Raw genomic sequence first — 24,515 nt, forward strand, 5'->3', positions numbered from 1 at the left:
GACACCTGCATTAAACATGACACCTGCATTACACATGACTCCTGCATTACACATGACACCTGCATTACACATGACACCTGCATTAAACATGACACCTGCATTAAACATGACACCTGCATTACACATGACACCTGCATTAAACATGACACCTGCATTACACATGACACCTGCATTGAACATGACACCTGCATTACACATGACACCTGCATTAAACATGACACCTGCATTCCTGCATTAAACATGACACCTGCATTAAACATGACACCTGCATTAAACATGACACCTGCATTAAACATGACACCTGCATTAAACATGGCACCTGCATTAAACATGACACCTGCATTACACATGACACCTGCATTAAACATGACACCTGCATTAAACATGACACCTACATTAAACATGACACCTGCATTCCTGCATTAAACATGACACCTGCATTCCTGCATTAAACATGACACCTGCATTAAACATGACACCTGCATTAAACATGACACCTGCATTAAACATGACACCTGCATTAAACATGGCACCTGCATTAAACATGACACCTGCATTACACATGACACCTGCATTAAACATGACACCTGCATTAAACATGACACCTACATTAAACATGACACCTGCATTCCTGCATTAAACATGACACCTGCATTAAACATGACACCTGCATTCCTGCATTAAACATGACACCTGCATTAAACATGACACCTGCATTAAACATGACACCTGCATTAAACATGACACCTGCATTACACATGACACCTGCATTAAACATGACACCCACATTACACATGACACCTGCATTAAACAGGACATCTGCATTAAACATGACACCTACATTAAACATGACACCTGCATTAAACATGACACCTGCATTAAACATGACACCTGCATTAAACATGGCACCTGCGTTAAACATGACACCTGCATTACACATGACACCTGCATTACACATGACACGTGCATTACACATGACACCTGCATTCCTGCATTAAACATGACACCTGCATTACACATGACACCTGCATTAAACATGACACCTGCATTACACATGACACCTGCATTAAACATGACACCTGCATTAAACATGACACCTGCATTACACATGACACCTGCATTACACATGACACCTGCATTACACATTACACCTGCATTAAACATGACACCTGCATTAAACATGGCACCTGCATTAAACATGACACCTGCATTAAACACGGCACCTGCATTAAACATGACACCTGCACTAAACATGACACTGCATTAAACATGACACCTGCATCATACATGACACCTGCATTAAACATGACACCTGCATTAAACATGACACCTGCATTAAACATGACACCTGCATTAAACATGACACCTGCACTAAACATGACACTGCATTAAACATGACACCTGCATCACACATGACACCTGCATTAAACATGACACCTGCATTAAACATGACACCTGCATTACACATGACACCTGCATTAAACATGACACCTGCATTACACATGACACCTGCATTAAACATGACACCTGCATTAAACATGGCACCTGCATTAAACATGACACCTGCATTACACATGCCACCTTCATTAAACATGACACCTGCATTAAACATGACACCTACATTAAACATGACACCTGCATTAAACATGACACCTGCATTCCTGCATTAAACATGACACCTGCATTAAACATGACACCTGCATTCCTGCATTAAACATGACACCTGCATTAAACATGACACCTGCATTAAACATGACACCTGCATTACACATGACACCTGCGTTAAACATGACACCTGCATTAAACATGACACCTGCATTACACATGACACCTGCATTAAACAGGACACCTGCATTACACATGACACCTGCATTAAACATGACACCTGCATTACACATGACACCTGCATTAAACATGACACCTGCATTACACATGGCACCTGCATTAAACATGACACCTGCATTCCTGCATTAAACATGACACCTGCATTAAACATGACACCTGCATTAAACATGGCACCTGCATTAAACATGACACCTGCATTAAACACGGCACCTGCATTAAACATGACACCTGCACTAAACATGACACTGCATTAAACATGACACCTGCATCACAAATGACACCTGCATTAAACATGACACCTGCATTAAACATGACACCTGCAATAAACATGACACCTGCATTAAACATAACACCTGCACTAAACATGACACTGCATTAAACATGACACCTGCATCACACATGACACCTGCATTAAACATGACACCTGCATCAAACATGACACCTGCATTACACATGACACCTGCATTAAACATGACACCTGCATTACACATGACACCTGCATTAAACATGACACCTGCATTAAACATGGCACCTGCATTAAACATGACACCTGCATTACACATGCCACCTACATTAAACATGACACCTGCATTAAACATGACACCTACATTAAACATGACACCTGCATTAAACATGACACCTGCATTCCTGCATTAAACATGACACCTGCATTAAACATGACACCTGCATTCCTGCATTAAACATGACACCTGCATTAAACATGACACCTGCATTAAACATGACACCTGCATTACACAAGACACCTGCGTTAAACATGACACCTGCATTAAACATGACACCTGCATTACACATGACACCTGCATTAAACAGGACACCTGCATTACACATGACACCTGCATTAAACATGACACCTGCATTACACATGACACCTGCATTACACATGACACCTGCATTCCTGCATTAAACATGACACCTGCATTACACATGACACCTGCATTACACATGACACCTGCATTACACATGACACCTGCATTCCTGCATTAAACATGACACCTGCATTACACATGACACCTGCATTACACATGACACCTGCATTACACATGACACCTGCATTCCTGCATTAAACATGACACCTGCATTACACATGACACCTGCATTACACATGACACCTGCATTCCTGCATTAAACATGACACCTGCATTACACATGACACCTGCATTACACATGACACCTGCATTACACATGACACCTGCATTCCTGCATTAAACATGACACCTGCATTACACATGACACCTGCATTACACATGACACCTGCATTACACATGACACCTGCATTCCTGCATTAAACATGACACCTGCATTACACATGACACCTGCATTACACATGACACCTGCATTACACATGACACCTGCATTCCTGCATTAAACATGACACCTGCATTACACATGACACCTGCATTACACATGACACCTGCATTCCTGCATTAAACATGACACCTGCATTACACATGACACCTGCATTACACATGACACCTGCATTACACATGACACCTGCATTACACATGACACCTGCATTCCTGCATTAAACATGACACCTGCATTACACATGACACCTGCATTACACATGACACCTGCATTACACATGACACCTGCATTCCTGCATTAAACATGACACCTGCATTACACATGACACCTGCATCACGCATGACACCTGCATTACACATGACACCTGCATTACACATGACACCTGCATTCCTGCATTAAACATGACAACTGCATTACACATGACACCTGCATTACACATGACACCTGCATTCCTGCATTAAACATGACACCTGCATTACACATGACACCTGCATTACACATGACACCTGCATTACACATGACACCTGCATTACACATGACACCTGCATTCCTGCATTAAACATGACACCTGCATTGCACATGACACCTGCATTACACATGACACCTGCATTCCTGCATTAAACATGACACCTGCATTACACATGACACCTGCATTACACATGACACCTGCATTACACATGACACCTGCATTACACATGACACCTACATTAAACATGACACCTGCATTACACATGACACCTGCATTACACATGACACCTGCATTCCTGCATTAAACATGACACCTGCATTACACATGACACCTGCATTACACATGACACCTGCATTACACATGACACCTGCATTAAACATGACACCTGCATTAAACATGACACCTGCATTACACATGACACCTGCATTACACATGACACCTGCATTAAACATGACACCTGCATTACACATGACACCTGCATTACACATGACACCTGCATTACACATGACACCTACATTAAACATGACACCTGCATTAAACATGACACCTGCATTAAACATGACACCTGCATTAAACATGACACCTGCATTACACATGACACCTGCATTACACATGACACCTGCATTAAACATGACACCTGCATTAAACATGACAACTGCATTAAACATGACACCTGCATTAAACATGACACCTACATTAAACATGACACCTGCATTAAACATGACACCTGCATTAAACATGACACCTGCATTACACATGACACCTGCATTAAACATGACACCTGCATTAAACATGACACCTGCATTAAACATGACACCTGCATTAAACATGACACCTGCATTACACATGACACCTGCATTACACATGACACCTGCATTAAACATGGCACCTGCATTAAACATGACACCTGCATTAAACATGACACCTGCATTAAACATGACACCTACATTAAACATGACACCTGCATTAAACATGACACCTACATTAAACATGACACCTGCATTAAACATGACAATTGCATTAAACATGACACCTGCATTACACATGACACCTGCATTAAACATGACACCTGCATTACACATGACACCTGCATTAAACATGACACCTGCATTACACATGACTCCTGCATTACACATGACACCTGCATTACACATGACACCTGCATTAAACATGACACCTGCATTAAACATGACACCTGCAGTACACATGACACCTGCATTAAACATGACACCTTCATTACACATGACACCTGCATTAAACATGACACCTGCATTACACATGACACCTGCATTAAACATGACACCTGCATTCCTGCATTAAACATGACACCTGCATTAAACATGACACCTGCATTAAACATGACACCTGCATTAAACATGACACCTGCATTAAACATGACACCTGCATTACACATGACACCTGCATTAAACATGACACCTGCATTAAACATGACACCTACATTAAACATGACACCTGCATTCCTGCATTAAACATGACACCTGCATTAAACATGACACCTGCATTCCTGCATTAAACATGACACCTGCATTAAACATGACACCTACATTAAACATGACACCTGCATTAAACATGACACCTGCATTACACATGACACCTGCATTAAACATGACACCTGCATTACACATGACACCTGCATTAAACATGACATCTGCATTAAACATGACACCTACATTAAACATGACACCTGCATCAAACATGACACCTGCATTAAACATGACACCTGCATTAAACATGGCACCTGCGTTAAACATGACACCTGCATTACACATGACACCTGCATTACACATGACACGTGCATTACACATGACACCTGCATTCCTGCATTAAACATGACACCTGCATTACACATGACACCTGCATTAAACATGACACCTGCATTACACATGACACCTGCATTAAACATGACACCTGCATTAAACATGACACCTGCATTAAACATGACACCTGCATTAAACATGACACCTACATTAAACATGACACCTGCATTAAACATGACACCTGCATTAAACATGACACCTGCATTACACATGACACCTGCATTAAACATGACACCTGCATTAAACATGACACCTGCATTAAACATGACACCTGCATTAAACATGACACCTGCATTACACATGACACCTGCATTACACATGACACCTGCATTAAACATGACACCTGCATTAAACATGGCACCTGCATTAAACATGACACCTGCATTAAACATGACACCTGCATTAAACATGACACCTACATTAAACATGACACCTGCATTAAACATGACACCTACATTAAACATGACACCTGCATTAAACATGACAATTGCATTAAACATGACACCTGCATTACACATGACACCTGCATTAAACATGACACCTGCATTACACATGACACCTGCATTAAACATGACACCTGCATTACACATGACTCCTGCATTACACATGACACCTGCATTACACATGACACCTGCATTAAACATGACACCTGCATTAAACATGACACCTGCATTACACATGACACCTGCATTAAACATGACACCTGCATTACACATGACACCTGCATTGAACATGACACCTGCATTACACATGACACCTGCATTAAACATGACACCTGCATTCCTGCATTAAACATGACACCTGCATTAAACATGACACCTGCATTAAACATGACACCTGCATTAAACATGACACCTGCATTAAACATGGCACCTGCATTAAACATGACACCTGCATTACACATGACACCTGCATTAAACATGACACCTGCATTAAACATGACACCTACATTAAACATGACACCTGCATTCCTGCATTAAACATGACACCTGCATTCCTGCATTAAACATGACACCTGCATTAAACATGACACCTGCATTAAACATGACACCTGCATTAAACATGACACCTGCATTAAACATGGCACCTGCATTAAACATGACACCTGCATTACACATGACACCTGCATTAAACATGACACCTGCATTAAACATGACACCTACATTAAACATGACACCTGCATTCCTGCATTAAACATGACACCTGCATTAAACATGACACCTGCATTCCTGCATTAAACATGACACCTGCATTAAACATGACACCTGCATTAAACATGACACCTGCATTAAACATGACACCTGCATTACACATGACACCTGCATTAAACATGACACCCACATTACACATGACACCTGCATTAAACAGGACATCTGCATTAAACATGACACCTACATTAAACATGACACCTGCATTAAACATGACACCTGCATTAAACATGACACCTGCATTAAACATGGCACCTGCGTTAAACATGACACCTGCATTACACATGACACCTGCATTACACATGACACGTGCATTACACATGACACCTGCATTCCTGCATTAAACATGACACCTGCATTACACATGACACCTGCATTAAACATGACACCTGCATTACACATGACACCTGCATTAAACATGACACCTGCATTAAACATGACACCTGCATTACACATGACACCTGCATTACACATGACACCTGCATTACACATTACACCTGCATTAAACATGACACCTGCATTAAACATGGCACCTGCATTAAACATGACACCTGCATTAAACACGGCACCTGCATTAAACATGACACCTGCACTAAACATGACACTGCATTAAACATGACACCTGCATCATACATGACACCTGCATTAAACATGACACCTGCATTAAACATGACACCTGCATTAAACATGACACCTGCATTAAACATGACACCTGCACTAAACATGACACTGCATTAAACATGACACCTGCATCACACATGACACCTGCATTAAACATGACACCTGCATTAAACATGACACCTGCATTACACATGACACCTGCATTAAACATGACACCTGCATTACACATGACACCTGCATTAAACATGACACCTGCATTAAACATGGCACCTGCATTAAACATGACACCTGCATTACACATGCCACCTACATTAAACATGACACCTGCATTAAACATGACACCTACATTAAACATGACATCTGCATTAAACATGACACCTGCATTCCTGCATTAAACATGACACCTGCATTAAACATGACACCTGCATTCCTGCATTAAACATGACACCTGCATTAAACATGACACCTGCATTAAACATGACACCTGCATTACACATGACACCTGCGTTAAACATGACACCTGCATTAAACATGACACCTGCATTACACATGACACCTGCATTAAACAGGACACCTGCATTACACATGACACCTGCATTAAACATGACACCTGCATTACACATGACACCTGCATTAAACATGACACCTGCATTACACATGGCACCTGCATTAAACATGACACCTGCATTCCTGCATTAAACATGACACCTGCATTAAACATGACACCTGCATTAAACATGGCACCTGCATTAAACATGACACCTGCATTAAACACGGCACCTGCATTAAACATGACACCTGCACTAAACATGACACTGCATTAAACATGACACCTGCATCACAAATGACACCTGCATTAAACATGACACCTGCATTAAACATGACACCTGCAATAAACATGACACCTGCATTAAACATAACACCTGCACTAAACATGACACTGCATTAAACATGACACCTGCATCACACATGACACCTGCATTAAACATGACACCTGCATCAAACATGACACCTGCATTACACATGACACCTGCATTAAACATGACACCTGCATTACACATGACACCTGCATTAAACATGACACCTGCATTAAACATGGCACCTGCATTAAACATGACACCTGCATTACACATGCCACCTACATTAAACATGACACCTGCATTAAACATGACACCTACATTAAACATGACACCTGCATTAAACATGACACCTGCATTCCTGCATTAAACATGACACCTGCATTAAACATGACACCTACATTAAACATGACACCTGCATTAAACATGACACCTGCATTACACATGACACCTGCATTAAACATGACACCTGCATTACACATGACACCTGCATTAAACATGACATCTGCATTAAACATGACACCTACATTAAACATGACACCTGCATCAAACATGACACCTGCATTAAACATGACACCTGCATTAAACATGGCACCTGCGTTAAACATGACACCTGCATTACACATGACACCTGCATTACACATGACACGTGCATTACACATGACACCTGCATTCCTGCATTAAACATGACACCTGCATTAAACATGACACCTGCATTAAACATGGCACCTGCATTAAACATGACACCTGCATTAAACACGGCACCTGCATTAAACATGACACCTGCACTAAACATGACACTGCATTAAACATGACACCTGCATCACAAATGACACCTGCATTAAACATGACACCTGCATTAAACATGACACCTGCAATAAACATGACACCTGCATTAAACATAACACCTGCACTAAACATGACACTGCATTAAACATGACACCTGCATCACACATGACACCTGCATTAAACATGACATCTGCATTAAACATGACACCTACATTAAACATGACACCTGCATCAAACATGACACCTGCATTAAACATGACACCTGCATTAAACATGGCACCTGCGTTAAACATGACACCTGCATTACACATGACACCTGCATTACACATGACACGTGCATTACACATGACACCTGCATTCCTGCATTAAACATGACACCTGCATTAAACATGACACCTGCATTAAACATGGCACCTGCATTAAACATGACACCTGCATTAAACACGGCACCTGCATTAAACATGACACCTGCACTAAACATGACACTGCATTAAACATGACACCTGCATCACAAATGACACCTGCATTAAACATGACACCTGCATTAAACATGACACCTGCAATAAACATGACACCTGCATTAAACATAACACCTGCACTAAACATGACACTGCATTAAACATGACACCTGCATCACACATGACACCTGCATTAAACATGACACCTGCATCAAACATGACACCTGCATTACACATGACACCTGCATTAAACATGACACCTGCATTACACATGACACCTGCATTAAACATGACACCTGCATTAAACATGGCACCTGCATTAAACATGACACCTGCATTACACATGCCACCTACATTAAACATGACACCTGCATTAAACATGACACCTACATTAAACATGACACCTGCATTAAACATGACACCTGCATTCCTGCATTAAACATGACACCTGCATTAAACATGACACCTACATTAAACATGACACCTGCATTAAACATGACACCTGCATTACACATGACACCTGCATTAAACATGACACCTGCATTACACATGACACCTGCATTAAACATGACATCTGCATTAAACATGACACCTACATTAAACATGACACCTGCATCAAACATGACACCTGCATTAAACATGACACCTGCATTAAACATGGCACCTGCGTTAAACATGACACCTGCATTACACATGACACCTGCATTACACATGACACGTGCATTACACATGACACCTGCATTCCTGCATTAAACATGACACCTGCATTACACATGACACCTGCATTAAACATGACACCTGCATTACACATGACACCTGCATTAAACATGACACCTGCATTAAACATGACACCTGCATTAAACATGACACCTACATTAAACATGACACCTGCATTAAACATGACACCTGCATTAAACATGACACCTGCATTACACATGACACCTGCATTAAACATGACACCTGCATTAAACATGACACCTGCATTAAACATGACACCTGCATTAAACATGACACCTGCATTACACATGACACCTGCATTACACATGACACCTGCATTAAACATGACACCTGCATTAAACATGGCACCTGCATTAAACATGACACCTGCATTAAACATGACACCTGCATTAAACATGACACCTACATTAAACATGACACCTGCATTAAACATGACACCTACATTAAACATGACACCTGCATTAAACATGACAATTGCATTAAACATGACACCTGCATTACACATGACACCTGCATTAAACATGACACCTGCATTACACATGACACCTGCATTAAACATGACACCTGCATTACACATGACTCCTGCATTACACATGACACCTGCATTACACATGACACCTGCATTAAACATGACACCTGCATTAAACATGACACCTGCATTACACATGACACCTGCATTAAACATGACACCTGCATTACACATGACACCTGCATTGAACATGACACCTGCATTACACATGACACCTGCATTAAACATGACACCTGCATTCCTGCATTAAACATGACACCTGCATTAAACATGACACCTGCATTAAACATGACACCTGCATTAAACATGACACCTGCATTAAACATGGCACCTGCATTAAACATGACACCTGCATTACACATGACACCTGCATTAAACATGACACCTGCATTAAACATGACACCTACATTAAACATGACACCTGCATTCCTGCATTAAACATGACACCTGCATTCCTGCATTAAACATGACACCTGCATTAAACATGACACCTGCATTAAACATGACACCTGCATTAAACATGACACCTGCATTAAACATGGCACCTGCATTAAACATGACACCTGCATTACACATGACACCTGCATTAAACATGACACCTGCATTAAACATGACACCTACATTAAACATGACACCTGCATTCCTGCATTAAACATGACACCTGCATTAAACATGACACCTGCATTCCTGCATTAAACATGACACCTGCATTAAACATGACACCTGCATTAAACATGACACCTGCATTAAACATGACACCTGCATTACACATGACACCTGCATTAAACATGACACCCACATTACACATGACACCTGCATTAAACAGGACATCTGCATTAAACATGACACCTACATTAAACATGACACCTGCATTAAACATGACACCTGCATTAAACATGACACCTGCATTAAACATGGCACCTGCGTTAAACATGACACCTGCATTACACATGACACCTGCATTACACATGACACGTGCATTACACATGACACCTGCATTCCTGCATTAAACATGACACCTGCATTACACATGACACCTGCATTAAACATGACACCTGCATTACACATGACACCTGCATTAAACATGACACCTGCATTAAACATGACACCTGCATTACACATGACACCTGCATTACACATGACACCTGCATTACACATTACACCTGCATTAAACATGACACCTGCATTAAACATGGCACCTGCATTAAACATGACACCTGCATTAAACACGGCACCTGCATTAAACATGACACCTGCACTAAACATGACACTGCATTAAACATGACACCTGCATCATACATGACACCTGCATTAAACATGACACCTGCATTAAACATGACACCTGCATTAAACATGACACCTGCATTAAACATGACACCTGCACTAAACATGACACTGCATTAAACATGACACCTGCATCACACATGACACCTGCATTAAACATGACACCTGCATTAAACATGACACCTGCATTACACATGACACCTGCATTAAACATGACACCTGCATTACACATGACACCTGCATTAAACATGACACCTGCATTAAACATGGCACCTGCATTAAACATGACACCTGCATTACACATGCCACCTACATTAAACATGACACCTGCATTAAACATGACACCTACATTAAACATGACATCTGCATTAAACATGACACCTGCATTCCTGCATTAAACATGACACCTGCATTAAACATGACACCTGCATTCCTGCATTAAACATGACACCTGCATTAAACATGACACCTGCATTAAACATGACACCTGCATTACACATGACACCTGCGTTAAACATGACACCTGCATTAAACATGACACCTGCATTACACATGACACCTGCATTAAACAGGACACCTGCATTACACATGACACCTGCATTAAACATGACACCTGCATTACACATGACACCTGCATTAAACATGACACCTGCATTACACATGGCACCTGCATTAAACATGACACCTGCATTCCTGCATTAAACATGACACCTGCATTAAACATGACACCTGCATTAAACATGGCACCTGCATTAAACATGACACCTGCATTAAACACGGCACCTGCATTAAACATGACACCTGCACTAAACATGACACTGCATTAAACATGACACCTGCATCACAAATGACACCTGCATTAAACATGACACCTGCATTAAACATGACACCTGCAATAAACATGACACCTGCATTAAACATAACACCTGCACTAAACATGACACTGCATTAAACATGACACCTGCATCACACATGACACCTGCATTAAACATGACACCTGCATCAAACATGACACCTGCATTACACATGACACCTGCATTAAACATGACACCTGCATTACACATGACACCTGCATTAAACATGACACCTGCATTAAACATGGCACCTGCATTAAACATGACACCTGCATTACACATGCCACCTACATTAAACATGACACCTGCATTAAACATGACACCTACATTAAACATGACACCTGCATTAAACATGACACCTGCATTCCTGCATTAAACATGACACCTGCATTAAACATGACACCTGCATTCCTGCATTAAACATGACACCTGCATTAAACATGACACCTGCATTAAACATGACACCTGCATTACACAAGACACCTGCGTTAAACATGACACCTGCATTAAACATGACACCTGCATTACACATGACACCTGCATTAAACAGGACACCTGCATTACACATGACACCTGCATTAAACATGACACCTGCATTACACATGACACCTGCATTAAACATGACACCTGCATTACACATGACACCTGCATTAAACAGGACACCTGCATTAAACATGACACCTGCATTAAACATGACCCCTGCATGAAGGATTACAAATGACATCGAGAGACGTTTCAGATGAATGACTTTGTCCCCTGTTGTTCCAGGACGAGCTGTTCGACTGGGACGGCTGGGACGTGTCCTACAAACTGCGTCAGTCCGAAGAAGAGCACCCCACGGGTCTGAGGGACGTCACGCCTCCAGGGTGGAGCCAGTCCTGGACTCAGCGGGACATTTGTGTCCCTACACCAGAGCAGGAGTGCAACAAGTCCTGGCTCAGGGACGGGGGACGCACCCTCAACTACAGGTGGGACCCTGGGTGGACAAGAACTCATAATGTCCACTATCTGCTTGTCTCACCAGAGATATTATGTATTTGAGCGGAATGTTTTTTTTGACATTAGCAGTATTATTTATCTCTCTTTTATTTAGTCAAAAACATGTATTTATTGCTGAAAAACCTGATGTGAGGGTTAAGGTCAGGGTTAACCCCTGACATGAGTCCCTGACATGAGCCCCCTGACATGAGCCCCTGACATGAGCCCCCGACATGAGCCCCTGACATGAGCCCCCGACATGAGCCCCCCCGACATGAGCCCCCTTACATGAGCCCCCGACATGAGCCCCCGACATGAGCCCCTGACATGAGCCCCCGACATGAGCCCCCGACATGAGCCCCCGACATGAGCCCCCCGACATGAGCCCCTGACATGAGCCCCCCCGACATGAGCCCCCGACATGAGCCCCCGACATGAGCCCCCCGACATGAGCCCCCCGACAGGAGCCCCCCGACAGGAGCCCCCGACATGAGCCCCCGACATGAGCCCCCCCGACATGAGCCCTTGACATGAGCCCCTGATATGAGCCCCCGACATGAGCCCCCGACATGAGCCCCCGACATGAGCCCCTGACATGAGCCCCTGACATGAGCCCCTGACATGAGCCCCCCGACATGAGCCCCCCGACATGAGCCCCCCGACAGGAGCCCTTGACATGAGCCCCTGACATGAGACCCCGACATGAGCCCCCGACATGAGCCCCTGACATGAGCCCCTGACATGAGCCCCCGACATGAGCCCCCCGACATGAGCCCCTGACATGAGCCCCCCGACATGAGCCCCCGACATGAGCCCCCTGACATGAGTCCCTGACATGAGCCCCCCGACATGAGCCCCCCGACAGGAGCCCTTGACATGAGCCCCTGACATGAGCCCCCGACATGAGCCCCAGACATGAGCCCCCCAACATGAGCCCCCGACATGAGCCCCTGACATGAGCCCCCGACAGGAGCCCTTGACATGAGCCCCTGACATGAGCCCCTGACATGAGCCCCCGACATGAGCCCCTGACATGAGCCCCTGACATGAGCCCCTGACATGAGCCCCCCGACATGAGCCCCCGACATGAGCCCCCGACATGAGCCCCCGACATGAGCCCCCGACATGAGCCCCTGACATGAGCCCCCGACATGAGCCCCTGACAGGAGCCCTTGACATGAGCCCCTGACATGAGCCCCCGACATGAGCCCCTGACAGGAGCCCTTGACATGAGCCCCTGACATGAGCCCCCGACATGAGCCCCTGACATGAGCCCCCGACATGAGCCCCTGACAGGAGCCCTTGACATGAGCCCCTGACATGAGCCCCCGACATGAGCCCCTGACAGGAGCCCTTGACATGAGCCCCTGACATGAGCCCCCGACATGAGCCCCTGACAGGAGCCCTTGACATGAGCCCCTGACATGAGCCCCTGACATGAGCCCCCCAACATGAGCCCCCCGACAGGAGCCCCTGACATGAGCCCCCGACATGAGCCCCTGACATGAGCCCCCGACATGAGCCCCTGACATGAGCCCCCGACATGAGCCCCTGACATGAGCCCCTGACATGAGCCCTTGACATGAGCCCCTGACATGAGCCCCCGACATGAGCCCCTGACATGAGCCCCTGACATGAGCCCCCGACATGAGCCCCTGACATGAGCCCCTGACATGAGCCCTTGACATGAGCCCCTGACATGAGCCCCTGACATGAGCCCCCGACATGAGCCCCTGACATGAGCCCCCGACATGAGCCCCTGACATGAGCCCCCCGACATGAGCCCCTGACATGAGCCCCCGACATGAGCCCCTGACATGAGCCCCTGACATGAGCCCCCGACATGAGCCCCCGACAGGAGCCCCTGACATGAGCCCCTGACATGAGCCCCCGACATGAGCCCCCGACAGGAGCCCCTGAAATGAGCCCCCGACATGAGCCCCTGACATGAGCCCCCGACATGAGCCCCTGACATGAGCCCCTGACATGAGCCCCCCGACAGGAGCCCCCCGACAGGAGCCCCCGACATGAGCCCCCCCGACATGAGCCCTTGACATGAGCCCCTGATATGAGCCCCCGACATGAGCCCCCCGACATGAGCCCCTGACATGAGCCCCTGACATGAGCCCCTGACATGAGCCCCTGACATGAGCCCCCCGACATGAGCCCCCCGACAGGAGCCCTTGACATGAGCCCCTGACATGAGACCCCGACATGAGCCCCCGACATGAGCCCCTGACATGAGCCCCTGACATGAGCCCCCGACATGAGCCCCCGACATGAGCCCCTGACATGAGCCCCCCGACATGAGCCCCCGACATGAGCCCCCTGACATGAGCCCCTGACATGAGCCCCCCGACATGAGCCCCCCGACAGGAGCCCTTGACATGAGCCCCTGACATGAGCCCCCGACATGAGCCCCAGACATGAGCCCCCCAACATGAGCCCCTGACATGAGCCCCCGACATGAGCCCCCCGACATGAGCCCCTGACATGAGCCCCCCGACAGGAGCCCTTGACATGAGCCCCTGACATGAGCCCCCCGACATGAGCCCCTGACATGAGCCCCCGACAGGAGCCCTTGACATGAGCCCCTGACATTAGCCCTTGACATGAGCCCCTGACATGAGCCCCCGACAGGAGCCCTTGACATGAGCCCCTGACATGAGCCCCTGACATGAGCCCCCCAACATGAGCCCCCCGACAGGAGCCCCTGACATGAGCCCCCGACATGAGCCCCTGACATGAGCCCCCGACATGAGCCCCTGACATGAGCCCCCGACATGAGCCCCTGACATGAGCCCCCCGACATGAGCCCCTGACATGAGCCCCCGACATGAGCCCCTGACATGAGCCCCCCGACATGAGCCCCTGACATGAGCCCCCGACATGAGCCCTCGACATGAGCCCCCGACATGAGCCCTTGACATGAGCCCCTGACATGAGCCCCCGACAGGAGCCCCTGACATGAGCCCCCGACATGAGCCCCCGACATGAGCCCCCGACAGGAGCCCCTGACATGAGCCCCCGACATGAGCCCCTGACATGAGCCCCCGACATGAGCCCCTGACATGAGCCCCCGACATGAGCCCCTGACATGAGCCCCCCGACATGAGCCCCTGACATGAGCCCTTGACATGAGCCCCTGACATGAGCCCCTGACATGAGCCCCCGACAGGAGCCCCTGACATGAGCCCCCGACATGAGCCCCTGACATGAGCCCCCGACATGAGCCCCTGACATGAGCCCCTGACATGAGCCCCTGACATGAGCCCCCGACATGAGCCCCCGACAGGAGCCCCTGACATGAGCCCCTGACATGAGCCCCTGACATGAGCCCCTGACAGGAGCCCTTGACATGAGCCCCCGACATGAGCCCCTGACATGAGCCCCTGACATGAGCCCCCGACATGAGCCCCCGACAGGAGCCCCTGACATGAGCCCCTGACATGAGCCCCCGACATGAGCCCCCGACAGGAGCCCCTGACATGAGCCCCCGACATGAGCCCCTGACATGAGCCCCCGACATGAGCCCCTGACATGAGCCCCTGACATGAGCCCCTGACATGAGCCCCCGACATGAGCCCCCGACAGGAGCCCCTGACATGAGCCCCTGACATGAGCCCCCGACATGAGCCCCTGACATGAGCCCCTGACATGAGCCCCTGACATGAGCCCCCGACATGAGCCCCCGACAGGAGCCCCTGACATGAGCCCCTGACATGAGCCCCCGACATGAGCCCCCGACATGAGCCCCCGACATGAGCCCCTGACATGAGCCCCCGACATGAGCCCCCGACATGAGCCCCCGACATGAGCCCTTGACATGAGCCCCCGACATGAGCCCCCGACATGAGCCCCCGACAGGAGCCCTTGACATGAGCCCCTGACATGAGCCCCTGACATGAGCCCCCGACATGAGCCCCCGACATGAGCCCCTGACATGATCCCCTGACATGAGCCCCCGACAGGAGCCCCTGACATGAGCCCCCGACATGAGCCCCTGACATGAGCCCCCGACATGAGCCCCTGACATGAGCCCCTGACATGAACCCCTGACATGAGCCCCCGACATGAGCCCCCGACAGGAGCCCCCGACATGAGCCCCCCGACATGAGCCCCCCGACATGAGCCCCCGACATGAGCCCCTGACATGAGCCCCCGACAGGAGCCCCCGACATGAGCCCCCCCGACATGAGCCCCCGACATGAGCCCCTGACATGAGCCCCCGACAGGAGCCCCCGACATGAACCCCCCCGACATGAGCCCTTGACATGAGCCCCTGATATGAGCCCCCGACATGAGCCCCCCGACATGAGCCCCTGACATGAGCCCCTGACATGAGCCCCTGACATGAGCCCCCCGACATGAGCCCCCCGACATGAGCCCCCGGACAGGAGCCCTTGACATGAGCCCCTGACATGAGCCCCCGACATGAGACCCCGACATGAGCCCCCGACATGAGCCCCCGACATGAGCCCCCCGACATGAGCCCCTGACATGAGCCCCCCGACATGAGCCCCCGACATGAGCCCCCTGACATGAGCCCCTGACATGAGCCCCCGACATGTGCCCCTGACATGAGCCCTTGACATGAGCCCCTGACATGAGCCCCCGACATGAGCCCCAGACATGAGCCCCTGACATGAGCCCCTGACATGAGCCCCCCGACATGAGCCCCCCGACATGAGCCCCTGACATGAGCCCCTGACATGAGCCCCCCGACATGAGCCCCCGACATGAGCCCCCGACATGAGCCCCTGACATGAGCCCCCCGACATGAGCCCCTGACATGAGCCCCTGACATGAGCCCCCGACATGAGCCCCCGACATGAGCCCTTGACATGAGCCCCCCGACATGAGCCCCCGACATGAGCCCCTGACATGAGCCCCCTGACATGAGCCCCTGACATGAGCCCCCCGACATGAGCCCCTGACATGAGCCCCTGACATGAGCCCCTGACATGAGCCCCTGACATGAGCCCCCGACATGAGCCCCTGACATGAGCCCCTGACATGAGCCCCCCGACATGAGCCCCCCGACATGAGCCCCTGACATGAGCCCCCCGACATGAGCCCCCCGACATGAGCCCCTGACATGAGCCCCTGACATGAGCCCCCCGACATGAGCCCCCGACATGAGCCCCCGACATGAGCCCCTGACATGAGCCCCCCGACATGAGCCCCTGACATGAGCCCCTGACATGAGCCCCTGACATGAGCCCCTGACATGAGCCCCTGACATGAGCCCACCAACATGAGCCCCTGACATTAGCCCCCCGACATGAGCCCCCGACATGAGCCCCCCCGACATGAGCCCCCGACATGAGCCCCTGACATGAGCCCCCGACATGAGCCCCCCGACATGAGCCCCCGACATGATCCCCCGACATGAGCCCCCGACATGAGCCCCGGACATGAGCCCCTGACATGAGCCCCTGACATGAGCCCCCCGACATGAGCCCCCGACATGAGCCCCTGACATCAGCCCCCGACATGAGCCCCTGACATGAGCCCCCGACATGAGCCCCCCGACATGAGCCCCTGACATGAGCCCCTGACATGAGCCCCCGACATGAGCCCCCGACATGAGCCCCCGACATGAGCCCCTGACATGAGCCCCCGACATGAGCCCCCCGACATGAGCCCCTGACATGAGCCCCCGACATGAGCCCCTGACATGAGCCCCCGACATGAGCCCCTGACATGAGCCCCCGACATGAGCCCCCCGACATGAGCCCCTGACATGAGCCCCTGACATGAGCCCCCCGACATGAGCCCCCGACATGAGCCCCTGACATGAGCCCCCGACATGAGCCCCCCGACATGAGCCCCTGACATGAGCCCCTGACATGAGCCCCCGACATGAGCCCCTGACATGAGCCCCCCGACATGAGCCCCCGACATGAGCCCCTGACATGAGCCCCCGACATGAGCCCCCGACATGAGCCCCTGACATGAGCCCCCGACATGATCCCCCGACATGAGCCCCCGACATGAGCCCCTGACATGAGCCCCTGACATGAGCCCCTGACATGAGCCCCTGACATGAGCCCCTGACATGAGCCCCCGACATGAGCCCCCGACATGAGCCCCCGACATGAGCCCCTGACATTAGCCCCCGACATGAGCCCCCTGACATGAGCCCCTGACATGAGCCCCTGACATGAGCCCCTGACATGAGCCCCCCGACATGAGCCCCCGACATGAGCCCCCCGACATGAGCCCCCGACATGAGCCCCGACATGAGCCCCCGACATGAGCCCCCGACATGAGCCCCTGACATGAGCCCCCGACATGAGCCCCTGACATGAGCCCCTGACATGAGCCCCCGACATGAGCCCCTGACATGAGCCCCCGACATTAGCCCCGACATGAGCCCCCGACATGAGCCCCCGACATGAGCCCCCCGACATGAGCCCCTGACATGAGCCCCTGACATTAGCCCCGACATGAGCCCCCGACATGAGCCCCTGACATGAGCCCCCTGACATGAGCCCCCCGACATGAGCCCCCGACATGAGCCCCCGACATGAGCCCCCGACATGAGCCCCCGACATGAGCCCCTGACATGAGCCCCTGACATGAGCCCCTGACATGAGCCCCTGACATGAGCCCCCGACATGAGCACCTGACATGAGCCCCTGACATGAGCTGATTGACAGGTGTTCAAATACTTTCTTTGCAGTAATAACGTACAAATAAAGGATCTATGAATCATACAATGTGTTTTCCAGATTATTTTTACGATTCTGTCATTTCTGATCGTGGAGAACACGTTCCAATATTTATTTTAGTTTTTAATGTGATTATTCCTTGGTAACTAAGTAGTTATGGATTAATCTGACAATAAGACCGGGAAAGAGGGCACACAGTTTAGAAGACCACCCAGTGAACCTGAGCTGCACAAAGATCATCTATTGGCCACTATGACCTTAGCTGCACAAAGATCATCTATTGGCCACTATGACTTGAACTGCACAAAGATCATCTATTGGCCACTATGACCTGAACTGCACAAAGATCATCTATTGGCCACTATGACCTGAGCTGCACAAAGATCATCTATTGGCCACTATGACCTGAACTGCACAAAGATCATCTATTGGCCACTATGACCTGAGCTGCACAAAGATCATCTATTGGCCACTATGACCTGAGCTGCACAAAGATCATCTATTGGCCACTATGACTTGAACTGCACAAAGATCATCTATTGGCCACTATGACCTGAACTGCACAAAGATCATCTATTGGCCACTATGACCTGAGCTGCACAAAGATCATCTATTGGCCACTATGACCTGAGCTGCACAAAGATCATCTATTGGCCACTATGACCTGAGCTGCACAAAGATCATCTATTGGCCACTATGACCTGAGCTGCACAAAGATCCTCTGTTGTTGACGCTGTGCTCTTGTGTTGCAGGTGGGGGCGGGGCTCGGTGCAGTCTCAGCACAAACACTGCCAGGTCCGGACGAAGAAACACCTGCAGGAGACGCTCGTGCACCTGTCGGCCATCAACCAGGAAGTACACGCCGGAACCAGCCAATCAGAGGCCGCGGGCGAGGAAACCCACCTGCCGGACTGGACTGACTGCTGGAGAACCGTCAAAGGGGACGTCCTGGAGGAGGAGGACAAAGAAGAATATGAGGAAGAAGACGAAGAAGAAGACGAAGACGAAGAAGAAGACGAAGAAGACGAAGACGAAGACGAAGGCTACCATGATGATCTGGAGAAGAACATGGTGGAGGCAAAATCTGAAGTTTACGCCCAGAATAATAAAGAAAACACAGACGTTGTGTGTGAAAACGTCCAAGAAACAGAAGAGACATCAGAAGGAGACGAGGAAGAGGAGGAGGAGGAGAAGGAGGAGGAGGACGAGAAGGAGGAAGAGGAGGAGAAGGAGGAGGAAAGCACAGTCAAGGAGGAGGAAGGAGAAGACAGAAAACATAGAGCGGAAGTGGATGAAGAGGAAGAGACACCGAGGACAGATGAAGAAGAGGGAGAAGAGGAGGAGCTTGAGCAGGAAGAGGACGACGAAGAGACAAACGAAGATGGGAGGAGTCAAGAAGAACGGGAGAGCGAAGAGACAAAGGATGAGAGAAAGCACAAGGACAGAGAGAAGGATGAGCTGGATGAAGATGAGGAGGAGGAGGAGAGTGAGGAAGAGGAGGAGGAGATGAAGGAGAAGAATGTAGAAGAAGCAAGAAAAGATGAAGACGAGGAGGGGAGGAAGGAAAGAGATAAAGAGGAAGATCAAATGGATGAAAGGGGGAAGATGACGGACAACGAGGAAGAAGAACTGACCGAGGAAACCACAGAGGAACCGACGGAATGTGAAGCGATGGAGGAAGAGGAAGAGGAAGAGGAAGAGGAGGAGGAGGAGGAGGAGGAGGAGGAGGAGGAGGAGGAGGAGGAGGAGGAGGAGGAGGAGGAGGAAGAGGAAGAGGAGGAGTTTGTGGATGCAGAGGAAGAAAAGGAAGAATCTGAAGAAGAGAAAGAAACATTTGTCGATGTGGAGGAGGAATGCGTCCCAGAAGGAGTGGGCCAAGAAGAGGAGGATGAGGAAGAGGAAGAGGAGGAAGAAGAAGAGGAGGAAGAAGAAGAGGAGGAAGAAGAAGGGAAGAACAAAGAGGAGGAGGAGGAAGTGGATAAAAAGGGAGAAGAAAGACAAGCCAACAGAGATGGAAGAAAACGGGAGAATAAGAAGAACAAAGATGACAGGAAGGAAGAGGAGGGGGTAGATGTGAATGAGGAAGAGGAGGAGGAGGAAGAAGAAGAAGAGAAGGCTGTGGAGGAGGACGCAGAGGAGATCATGGAGGAGAATGAAGAAGAGGAAGGAGATGAAAATGGGGAGGATGGAGAAGATGGAAAAAGAAAAGCTGGAATGGATGGAGAGGAATTGGAGGTAGAAGCGAAGGACGAGGAGGAGAGGAGGGAGGAAGAGGAGGAGGGAGAGGAGGAGGGAGAGGAGGATGAAGAGGAGGAGGGAGAGGAGGAGGGAGAGGAGGATGAAGAGGAGGAGGGAGAGGAGGATGAAGAGGAGGATGAAGAGGAAGGAGATGAAGAAAAACAAAAAGAAGATGGGATGAGACAGGCGGAGGAAGAACCAGAGTTCAATCCATCCATGAAGGAATCGGGCCAGGGAGGCGCTGATGAAGAGGGGAAGAGCGAGGAGGAAGAGGAGAGGAACGGAAGAGAGGAGGAGGGAGGAGGCGAAGAGGATGAGAGGGACAGAGAGGAGGAAGAGGGAGAGGAGGAAGAGGCAGGAGACAATGGGGAAGACGAGGGAGGAGTGAAAGAGAAGGATCAGAGGGGAGACGAGGACGAGGAGGGCGAGGGGGTAGAAGAAGAGGAGGAGGAAGACAATGAAGAGGAGGAGGAGGAGGAGGAGGAGGAGGAGGAGGAGGAGGAGGAGAAAGAAGAAAATGAGGAAGAGCGTGAAGAAGAAGTGGAGAAAGAGGTAGAAAATGAGCAAGAAGAAACCACAAATGAGACCGCAAAGTCACACCAGGAAGTGATGTCAGAGGCGAAACGTGTCTTCTCGGGCGTCGCCCACGAGCAGAAGCAGGAAGTGATGTCAGAGGCGAAACGTGTCTTCTCGGGCGTCGCCCACGAGCAGAAGCAGGAAGTGATGTCAGAGGCGAAACGTGTCTTCTCGGGCGTCGCCCACGAGCAGAAGCAGGAAGTGATGTCAGAGGCGAAACGTGTCTTCTCGGGCGTCGCCCACGAGCAGAAGGAGGAAGTGATGTCAGAGGCGAAACGTGTCTTCTCGGGCGTCGCCCACGAGCAGAAGACAAGACTAAAGCCCAAGCCCCGCCCCCCGGCTCAGCGGGAGAAGCTGGCCGCCGCCCACAAAGCCCCCAAAGCGGCTGAGATCAGGCGGCAGACGGAGGCCGTGCGGTCGGTGCCGCCACATCTGCAGTTCCACAAACTCTGCTGCTCCTTCTCCTCGTGGAGGCGCTCGTCCTGGGCCATCGCCGTGGCCCACAGGAGCGCCGCGGGCCAGGACACCGAGGAGGACAGGGAGGACGGGGAGGACAGGGAGGACGGGGAGGAGCACACGGCCTGGAGCGAGTCCTGGAGGATCCGTCGCTTCAAGAAACCCTGGCAGGACCGAGTGGCGTGCTTCTCCTCGGACCACCGCGCCACCAAGGACATCCGTGACATGGACCCGGCCGCGAGGAGCCGCTGGAGAGGGAGCTGGAGGAGTAACACCAGAGGAGACGCACAGGAGGAGACGCAGGAGGACGCAGAGGAGGGGACTGAGGACCAGAGGGGCGAGGACACAGAGGAGGAGGACTACAGCTGATGACAGAGGCTTTAGTCCACCAGGGTTCAAATGTGGACAGGACATCTGGGACATTTTATCCAGGACGGAGCGCGTGAACCAGAAACAATAAAGGACACATGGTCAAACAGTTGTCCCTTTACTTGGTCAAACAGTTGTCCCTTTACTTGGTCAAACAGTTGTCTCTTTACTTGGTCAAACAGTTGTCTCTTTACTTGGTCAAACAGTTGTCCCTTTACTTGGTCAAACAGTTGTCTCTTTACTTGGTCAAACAGTTGTCCCTTTACTTGGTCAAACAGTTGTCCCTTTACTTGGTCAAACAGTTGTCCCTTTACTTGGTCAAACAGTTGTCTCTTTACTTGGTCAAACAGTTGTCCCTTTACTTGGTCAAACAGTTGTCTCTTTACTTGGTCAAACAGTTGTCCC

At 49.5% G+C, this 24,515-nt stretch overlaps 1 protein-coding gene across 1 annotated transcript in view; it reads left to right on the top strand.

Moving 5' to 3' along the window:
- The window catches only part of LOC140367895 (uncharacterized), a 77,868-nt gene extending 53,554 nt beyond the window's left edge, over positions 1–24,314 (top strand). Inside the window, exons 5-7 of the mRNA XM_072454661.1 lie at positions 13,585–13,784; positions 21,224–22,706; positions 22,821–24,314. Of these exons, the coding sequence (XP_072310762.1) occupies positions 13,585–13,784; positions 21,224–22,706; positions 22,821–24,110 (2,973 nt within the window). The 3' untranslated portion in view covers positions 24,111–24,314. The remainder of the gene's footprint in view (positions 1–13,584; positions 13,785–21,223; positions 22,707–22,820) is intronic.
- Positions 24,315–24,515: the final 201 nt, after the last annotated feature.

The sequence above is a fragment of the Eucyclogobius newberryi genome, unplaced genomic scaffold (assembly GCF_026437365.1).
Source record: "Eucyclogobius newberryi isolate DKJ021-1_F unplaced genomic scaffold, fEucNew1.0.hap1 SCAF_2, whole genome shotgun sequence".
Lineage (NCBI taxonomy): Eukaryota > Metazoa > Chordata > Actinopteri > Gobiiformes > Gobiidae > Eucyclogobius > Eucyclogobius newberryi.